This window comes from Centruroides sculpturatus, unplaced genomic scaffold (genome assembly GCF_000671375.1).
Source record: "Centruroides sculpturatus isolate CEXI.00-Female unplaced genomic scaffold, Cexi_2.0 scaffold384, whole genome shotgun sequence".
In the NCBI taxonomy this organism is placed as follows: Eukaryota; Metazoa; Arthropoda; class Arachnida; order Scorpiones; family Buthidae; genus Centruroides; species Centruroides sculpturatus.
Window position 1 is genome coordinate 465,945 of NW_019384605.1, and position 15,013 is coordinate 480,957.

Consider the following 15,013-nt stretch of genomic DNA (forward strand, 5'->3'; position numbering starts at 1 on the left):
TATAATTATGTACTATATTCAGAACTATTACAGAAATGCAAATTTCATTAACAATTTTTATGTAGAATATTTTATGAAATTTATATAATTCCATTGATATGATTACATTTCACTTAGTCATTAATATTTTAAGGATAACTAAGGATTAATCCAAATTATATCTTTAAGTAATAAATAATTTTATACTAATATATCAATATAGTGATGCTATCTGTATACTTACATATGAATTTTCATTATTGGCTATAGAAGAGTAACCAGGTTCATAATCTGATATAATCCATGGTTTATGATTATAAGTTTGGATAGTAGATTTGGCAGCAGGAAAGGAATATGATGGTCTGCAATATTTTAAAAATTATATTTTTATTTGCAAATAATGATGTTGCATTGTATTATTTATATATTGCAAGTCAAAAGCTCAATGACTGAAATTTGAGTTACAGTATGATATTCCTTTATGTCATATTACAGCAATAATTACATTAAATCTCTTACATCTAATTCAAAAGCTTAACAAATAAATCTGATAATCATTATTGCTTTTTATTCAAAATTTTAATTCTAACTGTAATATATATTTTATTTAATTCTCAAAATAAAAGTGTTTCTAATATTATCTTCTGTCATCTACAAAACAATAAAGAAAAAAAAATATTAAACTAGCAACAAATATTCTTAACTTACTTTTCTGCTTCTTTCAAAGATTTTTCTTTTGCTTTATTAGTCACTAGAGTTTTACTTTTATTTTTTATGCTTGAAGACTTTTCTGAATACAATAATGATGATAAATACATTTTATTAACATTTAAAATAATTAACAAATTAGAAGTTGTTATAGTTTCAAATTTTAAACAAAAAAAATTAAATGTTTTATGAACATAAATAAATTGTTCACAAAATGTATAAAATTCAATATAGGCAATAAAAATAATCAATAAATAGACAGCTTGATTCATGTGATAATTCATATGAATTGAGCTGTCTATTCATTTTTACTTTTACTTTATGAAACATTTTCCATCATAATCTGACATCTTCAGCTCAACAATGTTTACAAATAACAGGAATAAAATGACTTTGAACAATTTATTAGAACAATAATAACAATAATATCAACTTAATAAATAAATTAAATAAATATTATTTACAATCCAGATATTTAATTTACTTACAATCTTAATAATGACAAAAATTAATNTGAAATGTTTTCTTTATAAGAGAAAATTTATACTAATTATAAAAGCTGAAAGCCTTACAATAAGCATTCATAAAGTAGTAATCTATTATATATTCAAAAAATAATATTTTATGATAAAATTTTTTAAATTAGATTATGATAAGAATTTGATTTAGTCATGTTATAGAATCAAAAAAGATTAAATAAATAAACAATTCTTTATTAAAATGTATTTGATTTATTAACACTATGAATTTATCAAACATATTTTAATACCCTAATGAATAAGTAGATGTCTAGATCAATATTTTCCAATTACTGTGTATTGATGATGAATGAAACAGGAAAAAATCTGATTCAATAAGCAATTTTATTTTTCCTGTTGAAACTACTTGCACTGCTTAAAATATGCAGAAGCAGTCTCCACTTGACTTTGCCTCCCTCTACATCAAACACAAACTGATAACTTTGATTCATTTTGTCTCTCTATGATCCATTTACTTATTGCAATTTATTTATTTTATCATAAATATTTTTCTGTTATTTAAGAAATACAGAATTTTATTCTCCTAATGTAGGAATTTCATTACAAGTACTAAATGCTATTTAGAGTAAATCAGTTAAAGTAGTGTTTGGACTTATTAAACAATGATAATGAATTAATCTAAATTAATTTCAAATCACCAATGCCATTTGTAGAAATTGATCATTTGAAAATTTGTTACAATAAACCAGTTATGCAGTTGTGTTATCATCCAAACACAACAGACAGACCAATCTCAAAATTTTTCAAAACTGCATACAACTGGTTAAAGTTTAAAAAACAGTGTTAACAACTCTACATTTGCAACGGTTCTAACGGTTCTAAAAATGTCAGTTTATTATTCAAATTACTCAGAGACTGGTTTTTTGGCTCATTTATTTAAAAAAATAAAATCAGGAAGTTATTATAATTGTCTTAAACTGACTTAAGTCTATAAAATATACTTGAATAGTAACTAACAACAATTTACAGATTAAATACGTTTTTAATACATAATTAAATAATTTAATTTAAGTTTTAATCAGAAATTCACCCAACTCATTAAGGAAATTATGACACTAGGTAATTAATTAATTTTAATAAATTCTTAATAATGACTTAAAATGAATGATTATTTAATTACATTAAATAATTTATATTAAAATCTAATTTTACTTAATTATCATAATTAAAAATATCACTAGATTATTTTCAAGCATACTAATGTGAGAATTTTCTATACCTTATATTATCTTCACATTTATTTAAAATTACATCATCCAACTTGGTAAGAAAATCCTAAAATCAGTATTAAAAGAATTCTATAATAAGAGTATCATTAACAAATCAATACAAGTAACAATAAAACTATTTACATCTTGCAATTTATGTTTACTACTTTCAGGTCTTTTGACATTTTGAACTGGACTATGTAACGGTGATGTGTATCTTTGAGAGTCATCTGTAACAATTTATTTTCTTTTATTTCACATATTTAACAGTAAAGGAAAATCATTCAATTTGTTAGTTATTTTACATTAAGAATATTAACCATCTTGACTGTAGTTTTATATGCATAAAAATGGCATAGCTATTGGACAAGTTAGGAAGTTTTAAAAATGGCAGTTAAAATTATATCTACTATTATAAAGTTATACTTTATTTCACATTATAAAATAATAAATTATTATACTATTAATTCATTATATTTATTAAAAGTAAAATTCATTAAAAATTTATAGATTAATACAAAAGATGATCATTTTCCTATGAAAACAGTTAAAATATGTTCCTATTGATTAATTTTCAGTTTAAAATCAATGTATAATAAAAACTTTACTGCCTTTATGTTATAAATTTAAATTTTTATGAATAAAACCTGCAAGAGATGGAACCTCCTTAAGACAGAAACTTATAAAAGCTAGAAAACTGCAATTATTTTGGCATTATCATCAAATTTTTTCCAGAAAACATTCTGACTATGGCAGAACCTGTGAGAAAGTAAACAGAAAGCTATGTATGTTCAACATCTGTTAATTCATATCAGTTATAACCTGTCAAAGATGGAATTTAAACAGGTATGGAATAGAAAAGTCTGAAATTATTTCAGACTTTTCTATTCCAGATTTGTCTTCATTAGGAATGAAGACAAATCTACAAATCTAATGTTGATGGATTTGTCTTCATTAGGAATGAAGACAAATCCATCAACATTTATTTAGTTTAATTAAATATTATCAAATATATAATTTCCTAAAATCCATTACTTTACCTGACATTTTTGAAGACATGAGATAAATGGTTTAGGTCTATAAACATGCTAAAACATAAAATACAATTAATATGATTGTTGTTTGATATTTGACTCTTGTCAAAATAGAATTATTAAAAATTCATAAACTAATAAATAATCTTGAACATGTACAATAAATCTTGCAACAAATTTAGACTTAAATATCTTTTTGATTCTGTATAGACAGGTGAATAGTTTCTGCCATTTTTTTTAATCTAGATGGGACCTGGTGACTAAAGTGAATGTCATTGTTATCAACCTCCTATTGGCTACATTTCAAATAAAAATTTTTTTAGTATGTAAAAAGAAAATTGTTCTACTTGAATTTGTGTTCAATTTTGATAAAATCATCAGGAAATGTTGTTTTCTGTTTGTCTGTATTTATAACATATTTCACACGTGTTCCTGGCCTAAGTCCATTTTGGTTTTAAATCAACAGGAAGATTGCTCTACTGATTTAAAACCATTCTCAATGCATTGACAATTTTTAAAAAATAACATATAATAGTCAGTATTTTCAGTAATTATGTCTAAAATAAATGCAGAAAGTGCTTGAGAATATCAAGTTTAAATTGAGAATAAATCAGGATGGCATCTTGAGTCCACATTTTTAGAGAAGTTTTACTTTGAATACACCTGCTTGTCACACACACTTTCATGTACATATTCTCAAACAAACAAGAAAGTGTATTTTCTTTTTTTTCTCCCTTTTCCTTTTTGAGGTCATTTCAATAAATATTACAAATACTATAATTAGATTGAAACTTAGAAATGTTTTTCTTCAAGATTTGTTTTACCTTATTCTTGCCTGCCTACGATGGAAAACCTGATTAAGCTAGAAAGTTTATAGAGTCCTACATAGTTCTACCTTTTGCAAATTTCACTGTATTTTGTTATCTTGTTTAAAAAATACTAATATTATATACTATTTTAATGAATCTGAAACAAAAGCAAATGGCAGACAATACAGAGATTTTAAGTTTAAATTTATAAATTTAATTTTAACAAACATTAAATCATGTTATAAATGTGTCAAGATCAATTAATTTTAATTATTTATTAACCTGGTTTTGGTGCATATATTCTGTAATAACTATCAGCATCCCAGTTTGAAGGCATAGGAGGCGGTGGACCAACAACTGGTTCTATAAAATAAATATATTTAATTACTCTTAAAATATCAGATAATTTAACATACATATGTATACAGTAGAGCATCAATTAACTAAAACGTCAATTAACCGAAAGCTTTCCAGTTGGCAAATTTAAATTTCCTCTAGTGCTATGGCACTGCAATTTTTGGTTATGTCTTGGGCTATTCCAATATTATTTTTGTTGGGCTGCATGTTTTAGCTGGCAGCTCTGGCATGACCATGAGATGATACTTAAGGACATGCCAGGATTTGAACGAATTTCAACATGGGATAAGTTAATACATTTTTTCATACATAATCAGTTATCCGAAAAATTGATTTTTCGAGCAACCCCAGTCCCCAATTGATTCGGATAATCGATGCTCTACTGTAACTCTAAATTTTGCAGTTTTTCAACAATAGAATATTCCTATTTCATTAAACACATTCTATTTGGGATCTTAAGCAGATATGTAAAATTCCAAATAATTGAATAAAATAGGAAATTTTCAGATTCCTTTTCCTGAAATTATGGTTTCACATTTAATTACCTATGATTGTACCCACAATATATATATAAAGATATGAATTCAAAAAAATTATTTTACCTTGAGGCTTTTGTGGAGCAGGTTTGCAAAGACCTGGTAATGGTATTTCTCCACCTTTCTGAATATTTTGATACCACTGTTTTTGTTGTTGAGGATCTAATGTGTGCTGTTTTCCTGTTTTACGAACTAATGTCGAATCTGAATCGTATCCATCATTATACACACTGTAAGCACATCAAAGAAATACAATGTTAAATCTTCATCGTCAAAAATTTTATTTGAATAAACTACTGAATTTAAAATTTAATATATTTTATTTTATATAAATATTATTGCCAAAATATTGAAATGTTTATTTTAATTATTCATTTCAAATACAAAATATATAATTTTATGAAAGAATATACAGTTTCTTTTAATATCAACAACTTTTTCAGATAAATACACAAACATTTAGAACATAAAGTTTATTCAAGAATAAATATTTTAAAACTGGTTTCTGTCATCATTAGATTTTCAAAAGAATTCAATCCTACTTTTTTCATTCTGAAGAATAAATAAATCTTCATAATATTAATCTATTGGATTACGACTTAGTAGCAGCATAACAGATCAAAATCCTGTTCTAAAAGAAGAAAATGAACAACGTACACTAAAGCTGTGGTCACACCATGTGATTTCCAGCCACACAGGCAACCAACTGCAATGACTGTTCTTGTTAACTAGTAAACCCCTTTGAAAACTGGCGCAACTGCAACCATGACTAGAAACAAAAAGTTTGTTTTACTCGTGTCAATTGCAAACATGCATCCAATCAGCAAATGCCTTTGTGCCACGTCATATGGTGACAACATTGAAAATAGTTCATCATCAAGGAGGAAAGTAAGAAGATTGATACTTTTACAGAATCAAGATTGATCAAGCTTATTCAGTCTCATGAATGCTTGTGGGGTTTTACTTCTTCGTTTTATTGAAGATTTTATCTCTTTGTGTATTCTTGCTAGTTCTATAAAAATAATCACCTTTTTTCTTTTATTCATTGCAGAAAAGGAACTGCTTGCCATTTTAATAAGAAAAGTGGCAAAAATTCCATAAATACTATGAGGTAGAACATTAACTGTTGGTAAACTCAAGTGGTCAAAAACAAGCTACTGTAATTTTATTGGTTATTATGAGTTCATGTGTTTTCAAGTTGCAATGCTAATGTGACCACGACAACACGTGCGTGACTCGCGCTTGTTGCAGTTATGGTCACCTGCATGGCTGGAAATTGCAAGGTGTGACCACGGCTTAAAGAATTTGAAGATGTCAAAAAGAAGAACAGAAAAGGCAGGCTTCTTTATGTCTAATATTTATTTAAGGAGAAGACCATGTTGGATGAGATGATCAAAACATATTTTTCTAATAAATAAGAGCTTAATTAAATTTTTCAATTATGAAATTATTCTTGATGATAATCTATATTTCTGATTTTGTATCAAAAGTCTCATTAAAAATTACTTTATAGAAAAGTTGTAGATCTACTAATATGAATTTTTCTGTTTGATATTAATCATGCAATCCATTATCGTCTTTAAAAGTTTCTCAAAACCTAATAAGCACTTCACTTTCCATAAATTATTGTTTTCTTGCATTGATAATCAATAGTATCATCATCATACAATAGTAAAATTATCATTACTATGAATGTTTCATTTTGTGATAACTACTAAAATGAAAGGAAACTAATTGTAAAATTTAAACATTTGTTTGCCTACACCCTAGTCTTCCCAAATAGATAATTATCTACATAAGTACCAAGTACATATAATGCATTATATTTTTGACTTTTAAGATTACATGCAATTTCTAATAAATTTTCTCATTTTTACTACAACACCCAGAAAACATACTAAGAGGTTGAGGTAAAGTGAAATACAGCAAAAGTTTTTGAACAGATTAGTGAAGGCGTAAATTGTATGATGATATAAATTTAGTAGAGAAACACAAATAATAAATGAAATGGGAAAGTTTTCATATCAATACGGAAATGGGTTACAGAAAAGAAAATAGTATAATCAAATAATAAGAGCAAATTTTAAAAATCCGTAATTTAAAAGAATTTATATATTTTTTATAATTAAAAATAAAATAATCCAGTAGAGTGCACTTAAACAATCTTTGTTTTAATTCATTGCATTCTATAAACAGACATTTGAATTAGATGGAACTTCTTTAAATGATTTCAAATTCTCAAAAGATTCAAATTAAAATTTAAGTTATTTTTTGAGGATGGTTCAAAAGGTCTGAAATTAGTAGAGAAACTTAGAAAGGTATGTTTTTATTAATATATCTTATAAAGGTCAGTTCTCCAATTTATGACATTTTGAAAATTGGAAATTCTGATACAAACTAAAAACCCTTACTATTATTTACTTTAATTTATTTTTAGTGTTGCAACGAATAGTATATTCGGCCAGGAGCGTGGCCATATAGCTGAATATTTGGCTAAACTATTTGGCTTGATTAATGCACGTAGGAAAATTGGCACGCAAATCGCATTAAGGCAAGGACCTGCTCTCCATTGGCCCAGTGTCACTACGCTTTGCCAATCGCGTTAATTCTTGACAGTTGTAGCGGACAGACAAGAGCATCATGGCAGTATGTGATAAATGATGATATCATATGTGAATAACAATGAAATGACCTACACGTGTAAATAATGGAAAAAGAAGAGAGAAGGACTGCGAAGTGAAAATGTGAAAATAAATATGAAATTGAGTTGATAACATAATCGAACAAGTCGAAGCAGCTTATTTGCGCAAAATTTGCGGCCGTCAATGCCAAACAAGTGTTGTCATAGACTTCGGAAAGCTAAATAAATGCTTGTCATGAGAGTCACTTAGCATGCATGGGCAAAAGCCTGGGACCGTTCGGGCTATCAAGCTGTCTCGAATCTGTGAAATCATAACTGTAACATATACCGACATCCTATGTCTCTCTTTTCTCCGTTATCACCAGGCTGAGTCACGTAATTATAAAATGGAAAAACTATGAATCGAAAGTATCATGAGTGCGTATTATGATGTATGCATAGGCATATGTGGACTAGAGAGATAGAGGAAAGAGAAAGGAAAGAGCAAAGACGAGCGCTTAAAAAGGATAGACAGGATCAGACCCTCAGATGCGTGTGACAATTCTCGAACAAATAAGTGTGTACATGTGCTAATATTTGTAATTATAAATTGTAAATACATGTGACTAATATTATTTTTATTATTTTGTGCATGTTATAAGTTATAAATAAATATAAACAAACATCACTAACCCGATAACATTAAATCTAAATACCAAAATGATTAATTTACTGTGTTTTTATTATTTCTTACTCCTGTTTTTAGGTATTCGGTATTCGGCCAAATAACGAATACCTAAAAACCGAATATTCATTACATCACTATTTATTTTATATTTAATGTGTATTCTAAAAGTTTAGATTAAGCATGTAAAAATGTATAACAAACATCATGAAGCCCAATATGTATATAGAAATATCACCAAAAGATCACCTAAATAATTGAACTAAATTATTTATTAAATTATTAAAATTATAATTATTAATTTAGTTAAGAAATGGTGCCTAACATCTACCTCTAGTAACAAATTACTTAATATTAATCATTTAAATTAGCAGAATTATAGTCCAATTATTTAGGTGATCATTTGGTGATTTTTAAAAGTGTACAGAATATTTTAGTACTTACTATTTTGGTTGTGGAGTGATCAAAGGTGGAAGATATCTTGCATTTGTCTGAAAATTAAATAATACATATTAAAAATTTTATATTTTCATTGACACTCAGAACGTTTATATTATTGAATGAAAACTTTTCAATAAGATTTAAATATATACAGTAGAGCGTCGATTTTCCAAATCATTTGGGGACTGGTTGTTCATATAACTGATATTTCGGATAACCGATTTATGTACAAAAAAGTAGTTTAACGTATCCGATGTTAAAATTTTTATCCGTTGCGTGTCGCTTTGCGTTGAATTTTTGTCAATGTTAAGCCTAACAAAGACTATTGTATCATTAAAAATTATTTTTTTATTTTGTACAAACAAAATAAATATATTGAAAAATATAAAAACAATAAAAAATTATACTTCAGATGTTAATTTAGTATCAAAAACGTAAAATATTTGAGTAGCCCAAGACATAGCCAAAGATTGAAGCGCCACAGCACTGGCGAAAATTTAAATTTGCCGACTGGAATTCTTTCAGATGATTGACGTTTCGGATTATTGACTTTCGGAAAATCGACACACTACTGTATAAATTGAATTTCTAATTAAATTTTATTCTTTGCTGGGATTTTAGCTGTTGTGTCAAAAAGTATAGATATTTAAAATAGAGGGTTAGAAATTCATTTGCATAAATGAGGTACATTTCATAACTTACTGGGCTGAAATTTTCAAATTGAAGAACTACAAATTCCTACTGTCATCTGTTTATCCATCCTTTGTTAATTTCGAGAACAGAATTAGACAGATGAAAATCAAAACCAGATATAGAAGGCTTAGGGGCTGGTAGTCTCAATTAACTATATAAGAACTTCTGGTCTAGACCAGAAGTATCATGATTTCAATTCAAAATTTTTATCTTACTATACAGACTAATAAATTTGGTGTAGAATTGATACTTATGACAAACTATAATATATAACTTGACTCTCTATGATGTACAATATTCATTTCTTGTTCAAATTGTGATCTCACATTTTCTATGATAAAAATCATGTGAAAAATAAAATCACCATAGAGAAAAAGTAATCACAGTTTTAGATTAATGTCAAAAGTTATACTTATTTTTAAATTAAAATACAATTAAAAATTGGAGCCTGACATTATTACAATGTCACAATAATCTTTTATTTTTATCTTACACAAAAGTGCTTTTATATAAAGAAAGCATTCTTAATTTTATAACAAGAGGCAGCAACTTCCCAGATTTATAAGATCTTGTTCTGTTATAATTATGTACTATATTCAGAACTATTACAGAAATGCAAATTTCATTAACAATTTTTATGTAGAATATTTTATGAAATTTATATAATTCCATTGATATGATTACATTTCACTTAGTCATTAATATTTTAAGGATAACTAAGGATTAATCCAAATTATATCTTTAAGTAATAAATAATTTTATACTAATATATCAATATAGTGATGCTATCTGTATACTTACATATGAATTTTCATTATTGGCTATAGAAGAGTAACCAGGTTCATAATCTGATATAATCCATGGTTTATGATTATAAGTTTGGATAGTAGATTTGGCAGCAGGAAAGGAATATGATGGTCTGCAATATTTTAAAAATTATATTTTTATTTGCAAATAATGATGTTGCATTGTATTATTTATATATTGCAAGTCAAAAGCTCAATGACTGAAATTTGAGTTACAGTATGATATTCCTTTATGTCATATTACAGCAATAATTACATTAAATCTCTTACATCTAATTCAAAAGCTTAACAAATAAATCTGATAATCATTATTGCTTTTTATTCAAAATTTTAATTCTAACTGTAATATATATTTTATTTAATTCTCAAAATAAAAGTGTTTCTAATATTATCTTCTGTCATCTACAAAACAATAAAGAAAAAAAAATATTAAACTAGCAACAAATATTCTTAACTTACTTTTCTGCTTCTTTCAAAGATTTTTCTTTTGCTTTATTAGTCACTAGAGTTTTACTTTTATTTTTTATGCTTGAAGACTTTTCTGAATACAATAATGATGATAAATACATTTTATTAACATTTAAAATAATTAACAAATTAGAAGTTGTTATAGTTTCAAATTTTAAACAAAAAAAATTAAATGTTTTATGAACATAAATAAATTGTTCACAAAATGTATAAAATTCAACATAGGCAATAAAAATAATCAATAAATAGACAGCTTGATTCATGTGATAATTCATATGAATTGAGCTGTCTATTCATTTTTACTTTTACTTTATGAAACATTTTCCATCATAATCTGACATCTTCAGCTCAACAATGTTTACAAATAACAGGAATAAAATGACTTTGAACAATTTATTAGAACAATAATAACAATAATATCAACTTAATAAATAAATTAAATAAATATTATTTACAATCCAGATATTTAATTTACTTACAATCTTAATAATGACAAAAATTAATTCATTACAAAACTTCTTTGAATTCTAAACTAAGTTCTTACAAAGAGGAAAAGTTTAAAGTATTACAAAATATATTTTCTGCTAAGATATGGTTTAGTAATATTTAATAAATATTGTTCAAATTCAATACATATTAACAATGAATAAACTAGTTAAGAGATTAAATTTATAATTGTTTTAATGGATAATTTTTATTTTCAACTTGATAAAAATATTATTTTTATTGTAAATATGTAAATTTTATTTATAAATCAATACCTTATCAACATTTAAGGTTTAATTATTGATGAAATTTTATTAATTAAGGTAACTTTTCTTACATAAATACAAAAAATATTTATTGTATCTAATAATAATTATAAATGCACAGTGTATTTATAAATATATTTTATTGCTATTAACAATGATTATTGATTAAGTATTTAATATTATGTTTTAATATTAAATAAATTTTTTTTACCTTTTCTGTTCAATTCTGGGTCAGACATATAACCATCACTTTGAAACTTCAAACCTAGAATTTTAATAATTTATTGAAGTATTACTACAAATGGTTGAATAATTAAATTTAATTGAACCCCTTAAACAATTACTGAATATACCATTTCAGCATGTGAAATTATCAATATTGAAATAACTATTTAAAAATTTAATTTAAAACTGTATAAGTTTTATTGTAAAGTTATTTCATGCACAATTTACTTTAAAAATAATAGAATGAAATATTTAAAATACTAAATATTCATTTAACTTTTTTAATATTTTAATTAAGAAATTGTATTAACAAGAAATAATTTAAAACTTTGTTATCTACAAATAGGATGTTCTCAATAATAATTCTAGAAATTATTATTAAGAACATCCTATTTATAGATAACATCTATTAATAAATTTAAATTTTTAATTTTATATTCAATTTAAAAAAATAAGTTGTAAATTAATTAAAAATGTATATGTAAAATAAAATTATTTTGTATAATATAATATTGTGTAATGATAAAAATATATTTTAAAATTTTTAAAAATTAATTTTGAATTGAACTTTCTTATTATTAAACTAGACTTAATTATTTTTATAAATTAAAATAGTAAATTTTAATTTATTCTTATTTAAAAATTCATCATTAAATTAAAAACAATATATGAAAATTGCTTTTAAGCACCTCTTAAAATGATTTCAATATTAAATTTTCATTCTGAATTTACTAAGGTTTGACATTTTCAATCAATACTGATCTTCATCAGGTAGTTAATCAATCATTTGGCAATTATGTAATAATATATATTAATTTTAAATTTTATACTGCATTCTTTGGCACATTACATTACTATTGACTTTTTTAATCAAAGTTTTACAGAACACTAATTAACAACCTGATGAAGATCAGTATTGGAATGTGTCAATAGTAATGGAATGCTCTAAAGAACATGCTTAAAAATTTTAAACTAATATTTTTACTATATCATTACATAATTGCCAAATGATTGATTAACTACATGATGAAAATCAGTATTGATTGAAAACTTTAGTCAAAATGTTTTCAATATTAAATTAAATTTTTATTCTGGATTTACTATTATCCAGTTATTAGTTATTATTTATCCAGTTAGTAGCATTTGTTAAATTGGAACTGTTTTTAATTTTAAAATTTCAAAAATAATTATAAAATATTAATTATGAAAAAACATTAAAAATTAATGTTTATATTTAATTATTTAATTTTATCTTTACAATTATTGATTGATTAATGATCTACAATGTATTAAATATTTTTTAGAATTTATACCAGCTATTAACATATTAAAGTTTGTATTTTATTCAAATTCAAATATTATATCATAAAAGCAAATTACCTTCATTACTATCACACTTGTGTAAAGATCTGAACATTGTCTTATACCAATCACTGCCATACTCTTTCTTAATTGACTATTTAAAATTCATATTGTTAGTTTTTGATAGTAACTTAATTAATGTCACTTTAAATCTAATAATCTTTACCGTCCGTAAACCAATAGGAACTCCATCTTCAGTGGGGCCAATTCCTTCATATGTTGGTGCTTTAATTATTGTTTTTGTACTTGTAACTTTATCATAAGGCATTGCATAATATGTATCTTGATGAATGTTTCCATCTTTAATTGTAACTTTCTGATCAACAATAACAGCTTCTTTAGGAGGTGGTTTATCTGTATAAAAAATAAAGATTCATTATTATTTACAAAGATATTAAATGATAAACATCTTGGAATATGTATTCCAAAATTAAGTCATATTTAGTAAATTTATTCTCCATAAAACATTAAAAATATTGTTAAATCAATTTAATAAATTCAACACCATTTTAATGAATATATTGGTAAGAATATCAGTAATGTATATGCACAATATTTTATTTTTTAAAATTATTTCTCCAGAAAAACTTATATCATCTTACCATTAAATTAAAAATGATATTAATATTTCTTATTATCTCTATTAAGTCACTCAAGTTACTGTATTGTATATCAAGTAATATATTGATAAAAATTAGAAAATCAATACTATTTTCAGTTCTAATTAATTGATTTATAAGATAACAAGATATTAATTATTAATTTTAATAATGTATTGAAAGTTTGTTATTGTTTCATACATCTATTATCTACATTTAATTACTAAAACAATTTATTTATTAAAGTATTAAATTATCATCTTTAATGAACTTAGAATTATTCTCTTAAGCAAATTTAGAATAATGATGATTAATAAGGAAATTCAAACTAAAGTTATTAAAGTACAGTAGAATCCACTTATCATAATCATTTTTGGAACTTGCTTGTACTGATAATATTAACCATCTGAAAACATTAAGAGTAAAGTAAACAAGACTGAAATAAGTAGACATTCTGGTTTTATTGACTCTGATATTAAAAGATTAACACAAGTAAATATATATATATATAAGTTGAATATTTATTAATTATAATTAATTATTATTGTTAATTAATAATAATTCATCCCACGTTTACCTGCCATTTTTTGCAATATCATCTTTAACACACACAGATAGTGTATGTTGAAGTAAGAAATGCCAATAAATTAAATTACTGCACTACAAGCAAATAACAATTAAAACAATTAATGTGTAATGCACTGGTTAAGATTGATAATTGTGAATTATGAACTATATATGTTGAGGCTGAGAGTGCACAATATAATTTAAAAAACACAAGTTAGTTATCATTATCTTCAGGTAAATAACTGAAACCCTGATCACAGAAATAAAAGTTTTATAAGAGTATTTTAACTTGCATTTTTGTAACATGCTTATTTGATAACATTATCATGTTATATACTGATGATAATATCTGTGATTACATTAAGAAGATTCTACTGTACACCTGTTCCATTTAAAATGCATAATATTCAGTGTTTACTTATATAATATATACTTCAAATATCTTTCACAAATGAAAACATAAGAGGCATTTTTCACAATTAAATCATCATTCAATAATAAATAAATACAATTATGATATATTTGGATTATCTGTTGAATTTAAGTAATAAGCTACTAAAACGTACTTAACTTTTTAATCTGAAATCAGAATAATGTTATTTGAACAGCACACAATTGGGGACAG

General features: G+C 24.7%; 1 protein-coding gene and 1 long non-coding RNA gene across 2 annotated transcripts in view; both read right to left on the reverse strand.

Moving 5' to 3' along the window:
- The window catches only part of LOC111625148, a 49,101-nt gene that overhangs the window by 19,396 nt on the left and 14,692 nt on the right, over positions 1-15,013 (reverse strand). Inside the window, exons 5-17 of the mRNA XM_023368194.1 lie at positions 13,389-13,576; positions 13,241-13,316; positions 11,847-11,900; positions 10,875-10,956; positions 10,411-10,528; positions 8,920-8,966; positions 5,237-5,400; positions 4,560-4,640; positions 2,579-2,664; positions 2,425-2,501; positions 2,168-2,178; positions 688-769; positions 224-341 (exon numbers count right to left, since the gene is read on the reverse strand). Of these exons, the coding sequence (XP_023223962.1) occupies positions 224-341; positions 688-769; positions 2,168-2,178; positions 2,425-2,501; positions 2,579-2,664; positions 4,560-4,640; positions 5,237-5,400; positions 8,920-8,966; positions 10,411-10,528; positions 10,875-10,956; positions 11,847-11,900; positions 13,241-13,316; positions 13,389-13,576 (1,184 nt within the window). The remainder of the gene's footprint in view (positions 1-223; positions 342-687; positions 770-2,167; positions 2,179-2,424; positions 2,502-2,578; positions 2,665-4,559; positions 4,641-5,236; positions 5,401-8,919; positions 8,967-10,410; positions 10,529-10,874; positions 10,957-11,846; positions 11,901-13,240; positions 13,317-13,388; positions 13,577-15,013) is intronic.
- LOC111625142 lies at positions 225-747 on the reverse strand. The gene is made up of 2 exons (XR_002756690.1): positions 688-747; positions 225-341 (listed from the first exon to the last, which is right to left on the reverse strand). It is a non-coding gene; the product is annotated as an uncharacterized LOC111625142 (long non-coding RNA).